Source organism: Caretta caretta, chromosome 18 (assembly GCF_965140235.1).
Source record: "Caretta caretta isolate rCarCar2 chromosome 18, rCarCar1.hap1, whole genome shotgun sequence".
NCBI classification, from domain to species: Eukaryota; Metazoa; Chordata; order Testudines; family Cheloniidae; genus Caretta; species Caretta caretta.
The window spans coordinates 7,801,640-7,820,361 of NC_134223.1; the positions used below are offsets into that span (position 1 = coordinate 7,801,640).

An 18,722-nucleotide genomic window follows, 5' to 3' on the forward strand; every position below is an offset into this window, starting at 1 on the left:
CCCAGCACACTCTTGCCCTGTTTCAGAAGTCACGTTCCGTCACTCTCTAACGACTGCAAAATTCAGCTCCTCTTCAGCCGTCGTTTTTCTGTTCTGATCCCGCGCGCCATCCGCTCTTTTCCCTCGGCCACGGCTGCTTTTCGATGCAGTGTGAACACGCGGTCCCCTAAGCACCAAAACCTTGCTGCTGAAACAGCCAGCCTTCTGTTAGCCGGGAAGGGAAAGGTACACGGCCCATCTACTGGGGGAAATTTGATGACAAACACAATGTCACACAAGCGGTAACAATGCGGTGTGAACAGCCAGCCTTCTGTTACCAGGCAAAAGCCTCGCTCAGCCATCCAGGGAGGTTTTAAACAGGAAGTTGCTTCTGGATTTACACACACCGCACAGCTCCTTCTTCGACATGCTGTGCGATAAGTTATGCACGCAGCCCTCATTACACACCCACACGGTTCCAGTTACTGGTGAGTGCCTTCGTACACAGCACTGACAATATCCCCCTTGATGCCATTGAGATAAACTGCCCTGGGCTTTTCTCTATGGAAATGACTGCATGAAAATGTTGCTTTCTGACGCTTTTTCCTCTTACAATCAGGCCAGGAAAGGTGAAACTTAGACGAGCTAACAGCTGTGCGAGCCGGGCTTTTTCTGTTCCCTCCAGCCTCTTGGAGAGGTTTGGCGATGTAGTGTGCTGGAACGGACAGTTGGAAAAGTGTCACCCATGCCGACTGCCGTGCAGTCAGATGGGGTGTCACCTGGTGTTGATGTTCCATGAGACCAGGCTGTAAATGACAATGATGAGGTAAAGTACAGTATCAGAGAAAAGAAAAGGAGGACTTGTGGCACCTTAGAGACTAACCAATTTATTTGAGCATAAGCTTTCGTGAGCTACAGCTCACTTCATCGGATGCATGTAGTGGAAAATACAGTGGGGAGATTTTATATACACAGAGAACATGAAACAATGGGTGTTGCCATACACACTGTAACGAGAGTGATCAGGTAAGGTGAGCTATTACCAGCAGGAGAGAAAAAAAACCTTTTGTCGTGATAATCAAGGTGGGCCATTTCCAGCAGTTGAGAAGAACGTGTGAGGAACAGTGGGCGGGGGGGGGGGGGGAGAATAAACATGGGGAAATAGTTTTACTTTGTGTAATGACCCATCCACTCCCAGTCTTTATTCAAGCCTAATTTAATGGTGTCCAATTTGCAAATTAATTCCAATTCAGCAGTCTCTCGTTGGAGTCTGATTTTGAAGTTTTTTTGTGGAAGAATTGCCACTTTTAGGTCTGTAATCGAGTGACCAGGGAGATTGAAGTGCTCTCCGGCTGGTTTTTGAATGTTATAATTCTTGACGTCTGATTTGTGTCCATTTATTCTTTTATGTAGAGACTGTCCAGTTTGACCAATGTACATGGCAGAGGGGCACTGCTGGCACATGATGGCATATATCACATTGGTAGATGTGCAGGTGAACGAGCCTCTGATAGTGTGGCTGATGTGATTAGACCCTATGATGGTGTCCCCTGAATAGATATGTGGACACAGTTGGCAACGGGCTTTGTTGCAGGGATAGGTTCCTGGGTTAGTGTTTTTGTTGTGTGGTGTGTGTATCAGAGAAGTGTCACCCCCTGATGATCCAGATTCCAATAATACTTTGATCACTATCAGAGATGTCAGCCCCTGCTGGTGCCAGACACAAGGATTCATTGCAATGAGGATTTATTAATGATTGGATTGGAGAGCCCCAGTCATGGGCAAGGAAGCTCTGATGCACCGTCAGAGATGCGTCGCCTTGTGATGATGTCCCGCACGAGGATGTGACACTGCACTGGTGCAGCGGTGCTCACCTCGACTCAAGTAGCACGTGAGGATACGAGGTTGCACCCTCGGAGTGACCTCTAGCAATAGTGACATCACGCCTGAAAATCGTCCATCAAAGAGAGGTCACTCTGATGATGTCACACGCGAGACTATCAGAGAGGTGATGATGTCGCCCACATGGATACTACGCTGCATCATGAGTGGATACTGAGCTATAAAACAAAATGAATCCAGCCCTTTATTTTAAATAATCCCGCAAAGTTCACTGGGTTGGCTTAACACAGCCATCCGTGGGGGATTTAAAAATCATCCCTGCAAAACAAAGTTGTGAAACGTGTCCAGCAGCCTCGTGAATGGCTGCTATTGAGCCGGCTCAGAGCGGCGGGGAGCTGGCCCCCAGGTGAACGTGACACGCCAGCTGACTCGAATGCGCCCTCAGAGGTGTCACGCGTTGCTGTGATGCACACGGCCACCCACGCCACCCCCGGGCAGGGGTCGCCCTTGGGTGGGGTAGCACCCGCGCCTACCCTGGGATATCGCCGACAGCGGTCGCTCCCAACCCGTCCACAGCCCGGGAGGATGACGCAGGCAGGGGGATGCTGGGATTGCTCCCAGGAAACGGGGACAGTGAGTCGCCAGAGTTCCTGGGCCAGATTCGTGGTGCTGCTAAGGCCGCGGGGGTGGTGTCAGTAAAGCGAGCACCAACAGCCCCCTTGCACACACAGTCGCCATGGCCCACGTAGAGCTGATGTAAGGTCTCTACAGCAGCCCTGGTCCCAGGGCAGGGGGCAGGATGTACACAGGGCTGCCGTGCGCTTTGCTGCAGCCAAAGTCTGCTTCCCAGGGACCACAGGGGCCCACAGGAACCAGAGGCCGCTCTAACTCACGCCGAGAGCCAGGCATCGCCCCTGAGCAAGGAGCGAGACGAACCGGGCAGCCTGCTCCTTTAGGGCCATGGGTGAGTCTGGCCTGTTCAGTGACCCCCAGCCTGTTGCACCTGTGCAGGAAGGCGGAGGAAGGAAGCTCAGCAGCTCGGGGCTGGCGGAAGAGGAGAGCGGTAAAGCTGAGTGGTGGCTGGAGAGTTGTGCCCAGGGGCAGAGCTAGCTCCTGGGGTGAGCTCTGGATTGAGGGCCAGGCTCCCGGGAAGCAGTCCTGGGCCGACGTTCTGGCAGAGGAATGGAGAGCTCTTCAGATGAGGGGCTTCAGAAAGTGGCCCAGGGAGAAGCTCTGGCTCCTGCTGCTCTGGAAGGAAAAGTGTGATTTTGGTGAGTTCTGTGGTGATGTGGAAGGACTTTGCTCTCAGCCCAGGGGAGCCAGCAAAGGGACTCTGAAGAGACCAGGGGGGAGAAGCCAGCTTGGGGCCTGACCAGTTACAACTGGGTTGGATACTCCCAGAAGGGATGAAACTCGCTAAAGTGGCTTGTCGGGAGGGCCAAGTCACCCCTCTGGTGGGAATAGGCTGAAGACTGACATTGGGGAAACTGAGGCAGAGCACTGTAATACCCTGTCTTGCCATGAGGGGGCACTCTGACATGATGAGTCTTGTAACAGAGAGCATATACATTGGTGCCCCATCCTGCTCTAAGTGCAGGGATGGAGTAAATGAGAATCAGGCCCTTCCCACCATGCTGAACTCTGGGGGATCCTTATAATCTCCACAACCCTGAATGGGGAAGGGCCATTTTCCCAGCTTCAACAACTTCTGAGTCAGCAAAGAGAGAGAAAGAGGGAGGGAAGGAGCGACTCTAGTGCTGCTTTGATTGTAAGTTCCTCAGGGCAGGGACTGTCAAGTGTGTCCCGCGACCAACAGGGGCCTCGGAGGCGATGGACCGATGGGGATAACAGTGGAGCTGTGGAGTAGGGGTTAGACCACCAGCCACCCAGGAAACCAGGCTCAGGACCCCAGTGGGCCAGGCGACGGGCAGAGAAGTAACAAAGAAGGTAGCCCCTTCCTCAGAGAGCTTGCAGCCTAGGATGTGACAGGAGGGCAGGACAAATAGACCTGTGGGGTGCGGGGGGGGAGGTTGGATGGGGTAATCAAACAAAGAGAGTTTAGCAGAAAAGCAGGAGTCTCATTGGAGATCTATATATGACACCAGCTTTCTCCCCCCAAAATTAGAATCACCCCCACAGGCATGTCAAGTTCCCCATCACAGGCAGACAGCTGGGCCCTAACATTTGTGTCAAGGCCTCTGGGCTGGCATGAAAGGCAGAGCGGGTGTTGAGCTCTGCACTCAGCCCACACACCATCCACCAATCCGCCCCCATGGTCATTGCCGAGATGTTAATGAATTCTTCTGTAAGGGGTGGCAATGCTCCAATGCCCCCTTCCCTGGGGAGACAGGCTGCCAAACTGACATTTGCGGATCAGACGTACTCAGGAGAGGGCAGACCCTTGGCCCCATGGCCACATCCTCACAGGGGCTGCTTTATCTGCTGCTCCTTTCGTTCCTCTCCCGCTGGGATTGGCAAACTTTTGCCTCTTACTTTGTTCTTATTCTGCCTCGCGCATTATGGGGGAGAAACCCAGCCATTTCCATCTTCTTTCATGGCTCCATCACGGCGAGAGGATTAAATAGCGGAGTGGGACAAACCTGTACAAATATACACACACACATATATCTGATGGACCTATGCACAAGTACGTGTGCAAGACATACCTTAGCACACAACTATGTACACAATGAATACACAATATTACGTATGCTCATACACACCACTAAATATACACTGTGCATACACTTGCAAGCAGCTATATATACCTGATGAATACACATACACAAAACTTAGATATAGACACGGAATACACCTATGCACAACTAAACATACATGGATACTATATTATCCACCCAACACACACACACACACATATATGACAATATATGTACTCACCTATATATAAACATATACACATATTTGGTACACACACATGCAGTATCCACACAAACCTGCATTAAACTCTACATATATAGCATATACATACACACACACAAGTACACATTCTGCGGTTTCACAATACACGTGCCTACGCACAACTCTATATACACAATGGTACATACACACAGACTGCATAGTCCTCAGAAATATACACATCAGGCGTACATACACAACACACACATGCACGATACATTCACCCACCCGTGTATTAAATCACACATACACACAATTTAAGATCATAAGCTCTTTCAGCCCAGGACCTTATGTGATTGTATTTGTCTGCAAAGCACTCTGAACTCTTACAGAGAGGCAGAGAGAACATTATATTATAAACTATATGTCATAAAAATAAAGGGAAGGGTAAACCCCTTTAAAATCCCTCCTGGCCAGAGGAAAAATCCTCTCACCTGTAAAGGGTTAAGAAGCTAAAGGTAACCTCGCTGGCAGCTGACCAAAATGACCAATGAGGAGGCAAGATACTTTCAAAAGCTGGGAGGAGGGAGAGAAACAAAGGGTCTCTGTCTGTCTGTATGCTGCTTTTGCCGGGGATAGACCAGGAATGGAGTCTTAGAACTTTAGTAAGTAATCTAGCTAGGTATGTGTCAGATTATGATTTCTTTAAATGGCTGAGAAAAGAACTGTGTTGAATAGAATGACTATTCCTGTCTGTGTGTCTTTTTTGTAACTTAAGGTTTTGCCTAGAGGGATTCTCTATGTTTTGAATCTAATTACCCTGTAAGGTATCTACCATCCTGATTTTACAGAGGGGATTTCTTTACTTCTATTAAAAGTCTTCTTGTAAGAAAACTGAATGTTTTTTCATTGTTCTCAGATCCAAGGGTTTGTGTCTGTGGTCACCTATGCAAATTGGTGAGGATTTTTACCAAACCTTTCCCAAGAAGTGGGATGCAAGGGTTGGGAGGATTTTGGGGGGAAAGACATGTCCAAACTACGTTTCCCAGTAAACCCAGTTAGAGTTTGGTGGTGGCAGTGGAGATCCAGGGACAAAGGATAAAATTAATTTGTACCTTGGGGAAGTTTTAACCTAAGCTGGTGAAAGTAAGCTTAGGAGGTTTTCATGCAGGTCCCCACATCTGTACCCTAGAGTTCAGAGTGGGGAGGAACCTTAACACTATACACACACATTGATGTATAATTGACATATTATATGATTGACATATAAACACACGCACGCATACCACAGAGAAACGCAACACACACAAACACTGCGTGTACACAGTGCATGGATTCGGACCGAGACATGCACACACGTGTACACACACTCAGATCGTGCGCACACACAGACAGAGGCACACGCAGAGGCCCGAAATGACACCTGACGGGTGGGGGGGAGAGGCCGGAAGAAAGGAGAAGCAGAACAGTGTATAGGTACAGAGAGGGAAAGAGAGAGACGTGCCCAATCCTCAGCTGGCGTAAATCAGCATAGCTCCATTGGGATCAGTGGCGCTCCAATCTTTTACACCCAGCACTGAAGCTTTGCGGATGGGATGGAGCTGCACTGATTTCCACCAGCTGAGGATCTGGCCCAATGACATCAACGAAGTTGCCCTGATGTATGCCAGCTGAGGATCTGGACCCGAGAGAGGGAGGGGAGCTGAAGAGGGGGAAGACAGGAAGGGAGAGAAACAGAGGAAGGAGCTGTTGGAGGAGAACCAGAATGAAGTGGCAAGGTTTGGTAAAAACTCATGTGTTCATCCCAAAATGTCCCCCTGGAGCGGCGGAAAGAAAGAAAACTCTGTCTCATTAAGAAAGTGAGTGAGCAAGCGAGCTCCTGAGAGAGCTTCGGTAGAATGAACCCTTCGGTGCAAAGCCGGCGAGAGCCTGAATCTGTTTCCAATGGGTCATTGGAGCTCTGCTGTCGGCATAATGAGATGTCGGTAAACAGCAGCAATAGCCCTGCTAATTATAACGACATCAGCTCTGAAGTGCTGTAATTGCCAATCGAAAATGCCATCGGTTCTGGAAGCTGGGCGCTATTACGGAGACATGGCTCCATTTGTGGGGTGCATTAGGGTTTCAATCTTCGGTAACTCTGCCCCATTTCCACTTCTATCACCCGCCACACAAATACACCCTCTCTCTCGCTCTCTTCCCCTCTCTGGCTTCCATGACGGGCTGCCTGGTTGTTTTAACAGCCCTTGGTTTGATCCTATATTCTGGTTCCGTTTCACCCACTGAGCGGTTTTATTACTGTCACATGAGTGATGTTTCAAAGGATTTAAGAGAAGAGTTCTGTACCCTCTGAAAGGAGCAATAAAGATGCTTGACTCCACCACGCTCTGATTGCAACATCCCGAATCTCTTTTCTCTCCCTCCTTTGCACTCACGCTCCCTGGCTCGGTGGCTGCTCCATTCTGTGTTCTCCTTGCCAACTAGCTGGCAATGCTTAAATGTGCTCAGCTAAACCAAACAGGTTTAAATCAGCCACCTCCCGGGGATCTGGGAGAAGTCGCCAAGTAGACAGTGGATTATTATTATTTTTTTTTTTTAGCTTACAACAAATCACTGAGACTGGGAAACGGGTGGCTTTGGAGGATCCCTAGATCCTATGCAAGGGGTTGGGGGGTTAGCGAGGTATCAAGCCAGCATCCCAAGGTGCAGGATGCTAAGAGGATGCATTATGCCACCTGGGGAGGTTCTTTGTGCCAGGAGAATCCCCAAGTAGCCTGTTCAGCTGACTGTCAGGTTGCTTGGTGCTGCTTGAGGAGGGGCTGTGGGTCTGGCACTGTAAGGCCTGATTTTCAAAAGAGCTCCAGACTCCTATTCAGTTTTTATCTCTGTGCTGGGTCACACTAAATCATCCTGATCTGGCGACCTCCCCCCCCCCCCCCGCCCCCTTCCTCATTGAAAAGTCCTACAGAATTCAAAGGGAACAGTCTGTTTTCTATTGAATGCATGAGCCAGGCTGTAAAATTTGGCGGTAGAGGCCTCATTTGCTACTAAACCCTATTCCTATAGGATGCTATTGGTTTTATCCCCATTTATTTCTATAGGACGTTCCCATTAGGGCTGAACTTCGGGGGCTTTCAGATCCAGTCCTGAACTTTGTCTCTGGCCCTCTGTGCCCCATTCAAAATCCCAGTGCAACTGGGCATCAAGGGATGCCGCCCTGCACAGAGGTGCAGGGCCATTCTGCAGACTCACGCCGGAATGTCAGATCAGGTGTGCCTCATCAGCTCCAGAGTATAAGTGGGTTGAGAGTCTCTCTCCAAGGCCTGTCAGGACTCGGATAAAAGGTGTGATGTCACAAGGTGTTAGCTAACAGTCTAATAAACCTCTAGTGTAGACAAGGCAGTGTAGACTGTAACATGGGCTAAATGGGTCACGTTAAAGCCTGTGCTCGTTCCTAGCTTAGCATGCGTTAAAGCCACTGGGCCTTGCCCACTAGACCTCAGGCATGTTAGTTAGAATGTGTTAGCTAACGTGTGCTAACATCACCTCTTGTCTCCTTGGCTAGACAAGCCCTGAGGCAGGAGAGAGGTTGAGGGACAAAGGGAAATATCCCGAGGAACAGCCAAGCTCAGATGTTTATTGTTACTTAACAAAGGCAAATGTCAGGAATGGGGGTGAGCCTGGACAATCTCTGGATGTGGGTGCATGCTGCGTTCACACCGCTCGCTTTGGATCTGGAGGATTTGGTTCTGGATTTGAACTTTACCACATGGACCCGCCTCTGCTCACTCTGTACAGTACTGGGAGTGAGGCTGTGGTTGATCTATCCCAGTGGTTCTCAACCCGGGGTACATAGCGGTCTTCCAGAGGGTCCATCTAGGTATTTGCCGAGTTTTAAAACAGGCTACGTAGAAAGCACCGGTGAAGTCAGTACAAACTAAAATTTCATGCAGACAATGACTTGTTTATGCTGCTCTTTATACCATCCACTGACATGTAAGTACAATATTTATATTCCAGTTGATTTATTTTATAATTATAGGGTAAACCCAAGAAAGTCAGCGATTTGTCAGCAACTTTTGTATTTTGATATCTGATTTTGTCAGCAAGTAGTTTTTAAGTGAGGGGAAACTTGAGGGTGCACAAGACAAATCAGCCTCCTGCAAGGGGTACAGTCAGCTGGAAAGGTTGAGAGCCACTATTCTATCCCATGCACTTTACAGCTCACTGGTGCCTGGGAGGGTGGCCACAGACAGTGCTGTTCGGATGCACCAGCCTCGTAGAGAGAGCGCTTTGCTGAGAGTTTAATTTAACCACTATCCATGTGTGAGCTCTCTTTGCTGCTGCTGACCGTGCCCTTGCATTTCATGTGCTTTTCTTTTCAATAACACAATTACTTACCCTTCTGAGGAGCTGTCAGTGTTGGTAAACTCCAGCTGCTGAACTGCATTACACAGATCTCTCCTTAAATCTTTGCAGTTATTAATAGTTTATTGATCCTGGTCCCATTGCTGGTGAAAAGAATCTCCATCCCAGGCTCCCGTTATCTGCATACGGACTGCTAACCAACTGGCCGATCAATGCCACTCAAGCCCCTGGGGAAAAGCTCTCCTGCCTGCTTAATCCACTTTAGGAAGAAGGCACTGGCAGCTCAGCAGGGGTGGGGGATTTTGGATTAGGTGGTGAAAATATGAAGCCAAGGAGAGTCGTGGCCTGGGTGCAATTGGGTTCAACAAAGAAAGTGCCAACAGGCAAAGACAGGACTTTGATCTTCCCCATAAGGGTTTTGCTGCCTGTCCTGCTCTGATAAGGACACTCAGGTGCAATGTAAGTTTGTGTTATCCGGGGGACAGCCAGGATTCTTGGAGCCTGTTCTCAGACCTGCTGCTGAACTGAGGCAAATCTCTTAGCCTCAGGTTCCTCATCTGTACAATGGGTAATTACATGTGCAACAACACCGCCAGTAAAAGCACCTTTAGAGATTGAAACGGGGACCCTTGGGAGCTGGAAAACGTAGAAGTCCACTGGCTGAGCTAACGGATCAGGGTTGTTAGAACAGGGGTAGTAGCCAACTCATAAACTTCTCTGTGTAGTCTGGCCAATAGAGGGGGGCAAAGAGCTGCATTGCATTAGTGTGGCTTACCAGGGAATCCTGAGTCTTGGTTAATGTCTAGAGGACACTGGGAAACACTCAGACCAAAGGTATCATAGGAGCACCATGTATAAATGGCCATTATTTGATTTCCCCCCCCCCCATGCGCACCCTTCCACAGAGTGCACGCAGAAGTGTGCGAGGCAACTATAACGTATTGACACTGGGCCTCGGGGTGGGCCCAAAGCTCAGATCCAAATACCCCTGGAAACTGGGAACGTTTGCGGGGCAGATCGAATCACTGCAGCAGGGTGGCAGAGAAGTCCGTGGTAGGGACAGCTGGCCAGACAACAGCAATTCTTCACAAGAGGGAAATTCTGATTTGGGGAGGGGGAGGGAATCGACCCAAAGTGGGACAAGACGTCAAAAAATTGAATTGGTTTGTGGAAGGAAAATGATCAAAAAAATTTTATTTCAGGAAAACCAAAATGGGATTTTTTGGCTTAGTGGGTTAAGAACCTGTGTTCCATGCGTCACCCAGGTGAAAGTGACAGCTCTAACCCGTAGGGACTCCCTTAAATATTACCCATTGACCGTACCATGCTGCAGGGGCAGGCAAGTAAAGTTTGCAGGGTTTGGAGCTCTCTGAAGGTGCAAGAGATTTTCAGAGATGAAACTGGCTGAGAGCTTTTTGCGAGGATGATCTGGAGTGAGGGCTTTAAGGCTAAGCAAAATGAGACAGCAAACATCTGGCTAGAGCAGAGTAAATAGAGACAGGCAGTAAGCAGGCTGTCCTCACAGGTCTGCAGATGCCCCTGAATTCTGACCTACAATGCCCCCTACTTCCCAGTCCTGACTCCCCACCTTGCCTGCCAATGCACCTCAATCGTAGTCTACAGCCCCTGCTCTTCCAGTCCTGCCTCTCTCGCGAGCAGAGAGTGCATTGCCCTCCCATTCTTGTTGCTTTGCGCCTAGTCCTGGGGGGCTAGACTTTCTAAAGAGCTCAGCTCCTGTTTTAGGCACCCAAGCACTGCTCGGCATACTGGGTGCAGGTTGGGGGCGGGGCTCTTCTGAAAACCTGGCCCGGATTTTAGGTGCTGAGCACCTGGAAACCTGGTCTTTGAGCTCTTTGGAAATCTGGCCTGTTCCCCACCATGACCCCATGTGAAAAATGGGTGCAAGATGCTATGGCTCTGATCTGATTTTACACCTCTCTGCATGGGGTGTAACCAGCAACACAGGGCAGGGGAAAACTGGTTGACGCTGATTTACTCACCTCGCTGATGAAGTCAGGACTCACTTCCCGTTCCCTTATCTCTCAGGTCCTGAGCTCCGGAGGTGACATATCAGGTCTGTAGCTCCCCCTCGCCCCTCCTGCCACCGAGTCTCCCTGGGGCCTTTATTTGATTAACTCACAGTAACGTGCCCCCGTGGCCAGTTCGATCGATCCCTCATACAAATAAACCTTCATCTTTGCTCTCAGCCGAGCATCACATTTATTTTCCTCCTCTGTTGGCTGCTGAGATGAGTAAGGGGCACTTTGATTTTTCTGCTTCACCTTCTCAGGGCCTCCTGCCCTCAGGCCTGGGATAAGGCTGTGTCACTGGATCAATTTAATCCCAGAGTAGACAAATGTCAGGATCTGGCTTGGAGGAGCTGCTGGAATCAATACTTGCTTGGCCGGAACTTCAGTCAGAAGTTTCTCTCTCACTCCTCTCTGTGAATGCACCATATCTGGCCGACTCCCCTGCCTGCATGGCGAGGGATGTGGCCTGCTGCTTCCCTTTACATCTGCACACACTTTATCCCTCTGAACTGTACCTAAAATGTTCAGCGTAGACAGGTGCATTGGAAGGAAAAGTTTAAACCATTCGTGCATGTTGCTGGGAAAAGACCTTGCTCTTCATAAGCACCTCCTATCCCAGATCTCTCCGAGCTTTGCAGCCTGTGTTTGTTAAGAAATCAAGAGGTGATGTAGTTAGCAAAGACACAAAATAAATAATCCTCTAAAGAACATATAATTAACCTACAAAATACCCTGCTACTGGACACGATTGAGGCAAATGTCTCAGTGTAAGGCAGAAGAGAATCACACTATTCTAAGAGTAGCAATGGTAACAAGTATAAGCACCATCAACCCCTAGGGCTTCAGGCCCTAATGCTGATTGTTGTCTGGTCAGGAAGAAACAGCCGCCTCCCTGTGGTATAGTGCTGAGCAATTGTCCTCATGCACTATAGGACTGGTTTGCCTTCTGCTCAAATCCTGCTGGAGAGTTTAGGAGGCAGAGTTCTAGGAAATCCCAGACACTTCCCTTCTGGTCACGCAGTTAAACAAAGCTCTTAAACAAAGCTCAGTCGTGTTTCTAATATGCCCGTGGACTGATTTACATGACTAGCTGCACAAGACTCAGTGATGAGAGGTGACCAAACATAACCCCCGCTGCAAACTAGAACAGTGAGGTGATCACCAGAGCCCTGCGTGGATACAAAATTTGTATGCGCATCCGATCCAGGATCCGCAAACATGGTCCACGGCTATAAAGCGGATATCTGCGGCTTTGCGGGGCTCCAGTGGTCACTGCCGGCTTCTCTCCTGAAGGAATGCCTTCCTACACTGCTAGCTTCTCCACTCATGCCAATGGGGAGAGACTGGTGTCGCCCGTTGCTGTGGATTCTACATTGTAGCTTTGTGGGTTACTAACAGTGAATGAGCTGTACCACCTTGTGACCCCATCAAGCACCTAGAGGTATGGGGAAGGGGGATAGTCCAGTGGTTAGAGCACTAGCTTAGGGTATGGAGGACCTGGGTTTAAGTCCTTGTTGTACTATAGACATCATCTGTGACCTTGGGCAAGCCTCTGTGCCTCAGTTTCTCCTCTGTAAAATGGGGATAATGACTCTTCCCTGCCTCACAGGGCTGCCATTAAGGATTGTGAGGCCCTCTGATATTCTGGAGATAGGGGCCATAAGTAGCTGTGGTCGGTGCTTCGAGAAGTGGTGCTGGTGAATCTTGCTTCCTCCCCGAGAGAGCCGAGGCTTTTGGTGCTAGGGGGAGCTGGGCTGTTTGCTGGTGATGAGGTGGGATGTTCAGCGTCACTCACAGCTGGCCTCCTTTTGTACCCATTTCAGACGACACGTGTTTTACTCTTGACCCCAGCAGCAGTAGCAATTGGCCAGTACCGAGTGCTTTTGAAATCCCCACCCTTGGTCGTGGGTGTTACGTCTACACTGCGGCTAGGAGCAAGCCTCCCAGCCCGGGTAGATAGACTCGTGCTAGCCGGGCTTCCGCTCGCACACCCTTAGGAAGCGCAGAGGGGTTAGCCCCAGTGCCCTGGCCACCTGACAATGTGCATGACGGTTACTTTCTGTCTCCCTGCGTCCCGGAAGTTTCAGGTGACGGCAAGGGTCACCAGGAGAGCTGGCTAAAAAAAACGTCAGCTGGATACATCAGAATCAAAACGTTTCGTAGGGATGTGTCCATTTCAGCTTCAACGGGAGACAGTAATAAAGAGCCACTTTGGCTTCCTCATTTCATTTTGATAATGCCAAAATGTTTTCTTCGGATGAGGTCAGAATGTTCCGGCCCCACTTTCTTGTTTCACTTCATTTCATTTCATTTTGACTTGGTATTATATTAAAATATTAATTTTATTATAATAAGTGTGTGTGTGTGTTTTATACTCTATGATAACATTCCAGCATTGTTGGACTGAAATATGTTTTTACCTTATTGAATTGAAATATTTCATTGTTTCCAGATCTTTTTTTTTTTCCCTCGGAATGTCCACCCCATGGTAAATTTTTTGAAATTTCAACTTTCCATTCAGAATGCAGACAAATTTCCCACGGAAATTCCATTTCCCAACCATCTCTAGTTACTACCTTCTGTTACAAGCTGCTGTGTCCAGAGGTGGTCCCAACCAGTGACACCAGATCTGAGCAGACCCTCAGGTTCTGATAAAGTTCAGAGCTGGACTTGCACTGATTTCTAGTCACGTAGTGCACTCTTAAATAGCTGCAGGGGCGGGGGCAAGTCAGTGGTGGATGTTGTGGCTGCTGTATAAGGAGTGTGTTTGATTTGTAAAGCAGAGGAGAATCCTAAAGGAGTAATGATGTCGTGTGAGCGTAAGATATCAGTTATGTTACCATAACGTTTCCTTTCCCCTCTCCCTTCCCAGTCTTCCGGAGGTTCGGATCTCAGACAACGGCCCGTACGAGTGTCATGTGGGCATTTACGACAGAGCTACCCGGGAGAAAGTGGTCCTGGCATCTGGCAACATATTCCTCAACGTGATGTGTAAGTGTAGCGCCTCTTCCCTGGCTGGGGGTGGCAAGGATGGGAGTTATGGGTGATGGTGGGAAAGGAATCAGTCCTGCTCTGAAATCTCTGGACAAACCAGACAGAGAGCCAGTAGCTGGATTGCTCTGCTGTAACCCCTGGCCAGGATGCAGGGACCATTAACCCGTGCCCAGCATGCAGTGAGCATCCCAAGCACGAACACGGCCAAAACAAGGGAAAGAATACAGTGCTTTGTTAGGGGCATAACGGAAATGGAGCATTAAACTGAATGAGAAAGTCCAGTGGAGGGTGACTCGCCCCACAGAGGTCCATGCACAAGGGGCAGAGAGCATCTGCTCTGCAGCGCCCTCTGCTGTTGCTGCCAGCACATCCCCAGATGGTCTGAAGCCCATGTCTCCCCATAAGGTAGCCTGGTGCAATCTGGCTGGGCTGGGATGGCTGAAGTGGCCAGGTATGTCCTGCTTGACTGATGTGGCCAAGAGGGTGGTCTCTCTGGATATGGTATTTTAAGGGAGCGTGGGGAAAGTCCCAGTCTTTTCGGGGGCAGTCAGAACGAGAGCAGACGCTGCACTGATACTTACTGAGCTGCTCGGCAGGGCTCAGCGCACCAGGAGAAATAGGGAGTTTGGGCTGGAGTTTGTGGTTCCCGGGACTTCCTCCGCGACGGCGGTAACTGCTGCTCTGAGCAGAGAGGAGACAGCAGACGGAAGGCAGCTCCTCTCCAGCAGGTCATTAGGAAGGGCACCCGGCAGAAGGGGAAAGTTCACACAGGGATTTTTATTTGGGGAATTGCTGCACCTGCCCCCACCCCAACCTCCCCCCCCACACGCTCCATCTAACGGCAGGATTTTGCTAAAGCAATCTACTCCATGCCTGCAGCCTTCACGCCGCGGCAGGAGAAGCTTCTGTGAGCCTGGTAGATCTCAGGAGCTGAGCAGGGCCAGGCGAGGTCACGGCTTTAGATGCCAGGCCCTCGAAGGAACAACGAAGCGATGGTGCTGATTTAGAAGGCGGCACTCTTCCCTCTGAGCGAGCGCTGAATTAATGCTCCCGTACGGCGATAGCGGGCTGCCACGGAGGAGCTGCCTTTTGACCGGCATGTAAATCCTGACCAGCTGTGGGTATCAGAGCTTCCATGGCACGACTTGTGTCTTCGATTCCATGCTGCTGCCCACCTCACCCCCTGCCGTCTCAGAGGGATGCAGCCTCTTCCCTCCCTGTCTGTAGTGTGTCTGCCAGTCATGTGGCATCATTATTTGTATTACAGTCGCCCCCAAAGGCCCCAGCTAAAGTCAGGACCCCATGGGGCCAGGTGCTGTTACAGACACCTAGTGAGAGACAGTCCCTGCCCTGGAGAACTTACAATAGGCAACACAGGGAAAGGAGCGGAGGAGAAACTGAGGCAAAGTGACTTGCTTAGCGTGGCTCCCTGAGGCTAAGCCTAATTGCATTTGCTGGACCATGAGGGGTCCCACGTGGCAGGTAGGTGAAGCCAGTCCTGCCTCACCCAGCCCTGTGGGGAGAAAGGTGTACAGTAGAACCTCAGAGTTGCAAACACCAGAGCCACAAACTGACTGGTCAACCACCCACCTCATTTGGACCAGGAAGTACGCAACCAGGCAGCAGCAGAGACAACAATGACAAAAAGCAAATGCAGTACAGGGCTGTGTTAAACGTAAATTACTAAACAAAAATAAAGGGAAAATTTTTAAAAAAAGATTTGGCAAGGTAAGGAAACTGTTTCATTTGAATTAAGATGGTTAAAAGCAGCAGGTTTTTCTTCTGCATAGTAAAGTTTCAAAGCTGTATTCAGTCAACGTTCGGTTGTGAACGCTGGAAAGAACCGCCATGACGTTTTGTTGAGAGTGCCGAACACCCTCCGTTCCCGAGGTGATCGTAACCCTGAGCTTCTCCCGTAGTTCCAGTTGGTGGGTGATCTCGGATGCTGACCCCAGTTCTCTAGTCGTGATCGCATCCTGCGGGTTTGGGATACAGCAGGCACAAAAGATCAGTCCACTGGTCTCCTGCCTGAAAGGTGCTAGCTAATCAAGCCGGGGCCAAAGAGAAAACAGGTTCCCTCCCAGATCCTGGACTGAATTTCTGCACCTGCCTGGAACGGGTGGCGTGCAGAAGTCTCTTTGCTTGACAACCTTTGGGGATGGTTCCGTTTACATATATCGGTAGACACAGCTTTACCCATGGCGCTTTGTGGTCTGTAGTGACCTGCATGTGTGTTGCCTGAAGCTTCTTGCGTCCTAAATAAGCTCTAGGGCAATTGAAGAACCTGGACATGTCTCTGATAAAACAGTAACAACCAGTGGGGAAAGACATTCCGTGGCTGTTAATGAGCAACTGGAGGAATGTGACCAGAGATTGTTATGATGTAATGATAGAAAAAGAAAAAATAATTCCCTGATGTGTTGGGAAGTTATTAGTCCGGCGGCTTGTTGCTATGGATACGACGGTCTGTTCCACGCATAGCATTGGCTGTTCTGAGCAGTTACAGACGGGCACGGTAGGGATCGGCAGCGATCGCCCCCATGTTCGGAACCAGATCGGCAGGTGTTTGGATTTTTGCCTCACGCCGGTAGAGGGGGAGACGCGGCTTAGAAAGCCGGGATCTGAGTCTGAACTTCCGCAAAGCTCCGGGCCGTTGGGTTCGATCCGTGGTAAAGGTCGTGGCCGATTGCAAAGCTGGGATCTGGGCGTCATGGCGCGGCCCAGCTGGGGGTCCACAGTGGACAAGGAGCTGCCTGCACAGTCTCTGTTGGGCCTTGCTTGCTTGGCTGGGCAAGTGGATATTAGTACTTCCAAGGGTTAAGGACACTGTAAACAGTATTGCAGCAGCAATGGGGAAGGCAGATTATCCTACAGATTACCACCGGGGGGCCGGTCCATGGGGAGGGAGGGGACCTCTTGTTCTGCACTCCCCAAAGCAAATAGAGAAGCTTTTTATCAGAAGCGAAAACCCAAATGGAACCAGGCTCGAGAGCTCAGCCTGGGTCTGGGCTGACTTTACCTTGCTGGTCCCATCCTGAGCGCCACTCCACAGCTCTGCCAGTGCCCCTCACCCTGGCCGGCGGCACCAGGCCTGGGCCCCAACATTGCTCGACCAGTGCCCCTGCCTGCCAGCCTTCAGCCCCACTGGCTGCTGTGGTCTTGAGCTCTTCTGATGTGCTCCACCCCTGCCCTTCGACGCTACCCTCTACACCAGTCTTTTGCTCCATCACAGCGCTGCCAATGTGCCTCGTTCCAGATCGGCAGGACCTCCTGCTCGTCCGGTCTCAGGACCCCCACGCAGTGCTGCAATCCTAGTCACCAGACCTGAGGCCCCCCAGAATGTTGCCTGTGCATCTCAGCCCCTACCTGCAGGACCGCCTGTCCCCAATGCCCACCCACACCCCCTTGACCTGCCCTGGCTCCTGCCTAGCTGTGCTCATCTCGCTGCCGACCTGCATCATTTGGGGATGTTCCAGGGCCAGGCCCTCACATAACATCCTCTAGTGTCCAAAGCAGGGACTCACCCCGCAGTTCTATCCCTGGCTCTGCCACTGATTGCCTTGCATGCCCCAAGGTGGGTCACTTAACCTCCCTGTGGCTCATGTGATTCTGGTATGAAAAGGGCTATAGAAATGCAAAGCCTTCATGCTTGGACAGGGGCTTATTTTGCCCCGTTCCACCCGCCTGCTCTGAATGTGCACTTTCCCATCCTCTCTTGAGCCAGGTGCCACCTTTCCTGTCCTGACTGGGGTTCCTTCTCCTAGCTGTCAGACCTCAGAAGGGTCCGAGATGCCTCCCCCACCTTCTCGCGCTTGGTGGAGGGCTTTGGGGAAGGCAGGCAGTGGCCCTGCGAGGAAGGGAAACAGCACTGAGACAGGGTTAGCTGTAGCGGAGCGTAACAAAACTGCTCATGTCCACAGGCTCTTTGCTTTTCAAAGGGCCCAATGCTCGGCTGGTATCGACTGGCTTCCCCTTGCCTGAATCCTTCCTGCTGGGACAGTTTGTTCAGCTAAAGAGCCCATTTAAACAATGAACGCTCCTGCTGTCCTCCTTCATACCAGCAACAATGCAGCCCAAGAGCAACCAGGTCATGTGAGTAATTTCTAATGACCAGAGGAAATGGGAGGATAGGGGTTAACACCCAGGAAGCTTTCAATGGGCACTGCTTGCCTGCGTCCCACTCACTATCTATCCCATAGGATGCTTCACAATTAACCTTAGAATCATAGAATCTCAGGGTTGGAAGGGACCTCAGGAGGTCATCTAGTCCCACCCCCTGCTCAAAGCAGGACCAATCCCCAATTTTTGCCCCAGATCCCTAAATGGCCCCCTACAAGGATTGAACTCACAACCCTGGGTTTAGCAGGCCAATGCTCAAACCTGTATTTCGCCTTCCTCTGAAGCCCAAAGTGTTGGAGGCAGGACACGGGGGCCTGGGTGGGCCAATGTTCTGATGCAGTATGGCACCCAAGGGCCAAATCCAGCCTGAGCAGAAGAGGGCACCTCTGCCATGTGTTTCCGTGCGAGTGGCGTCAACGTATGCAAAGGCTGGAATCTGCTCCTGTAGCATTGAGGATCATGCCCGTGAAGGCGGGGCTCCTCTCTGCTGAGGCATCCTAAACCCGGGATCTAGCACCTGGCATAAAGATGCAG

At 50.5% G+C, this 18,722-nt stretch overlaps 1 protein-coding gene across 2 annotated transcripts in view; it reads left to right on the forward strand.

Annotated features, from left to right (window-relative positions):
* IGSF21 (immunoglobin superfamily member 21) overlaps positions 1–18,722 on the forward strand; it is a 267,027-nt gene that overhangs the window by 185,748 nt on the left and 62,557 nt on the right. For both annotated transcript variants that reach the window (XM_048824717.2, XM_048824716.2), the window contains exon 4: positions 13,948–14,066. In XM_048824717.2, the coding sequence (XP_048680674.1) occupies positions 13,948–14,066 (119 nt within the window). The remainder of the gene's footprint in view (positions 1–13,947; positions 14,067–18,722) is intronic.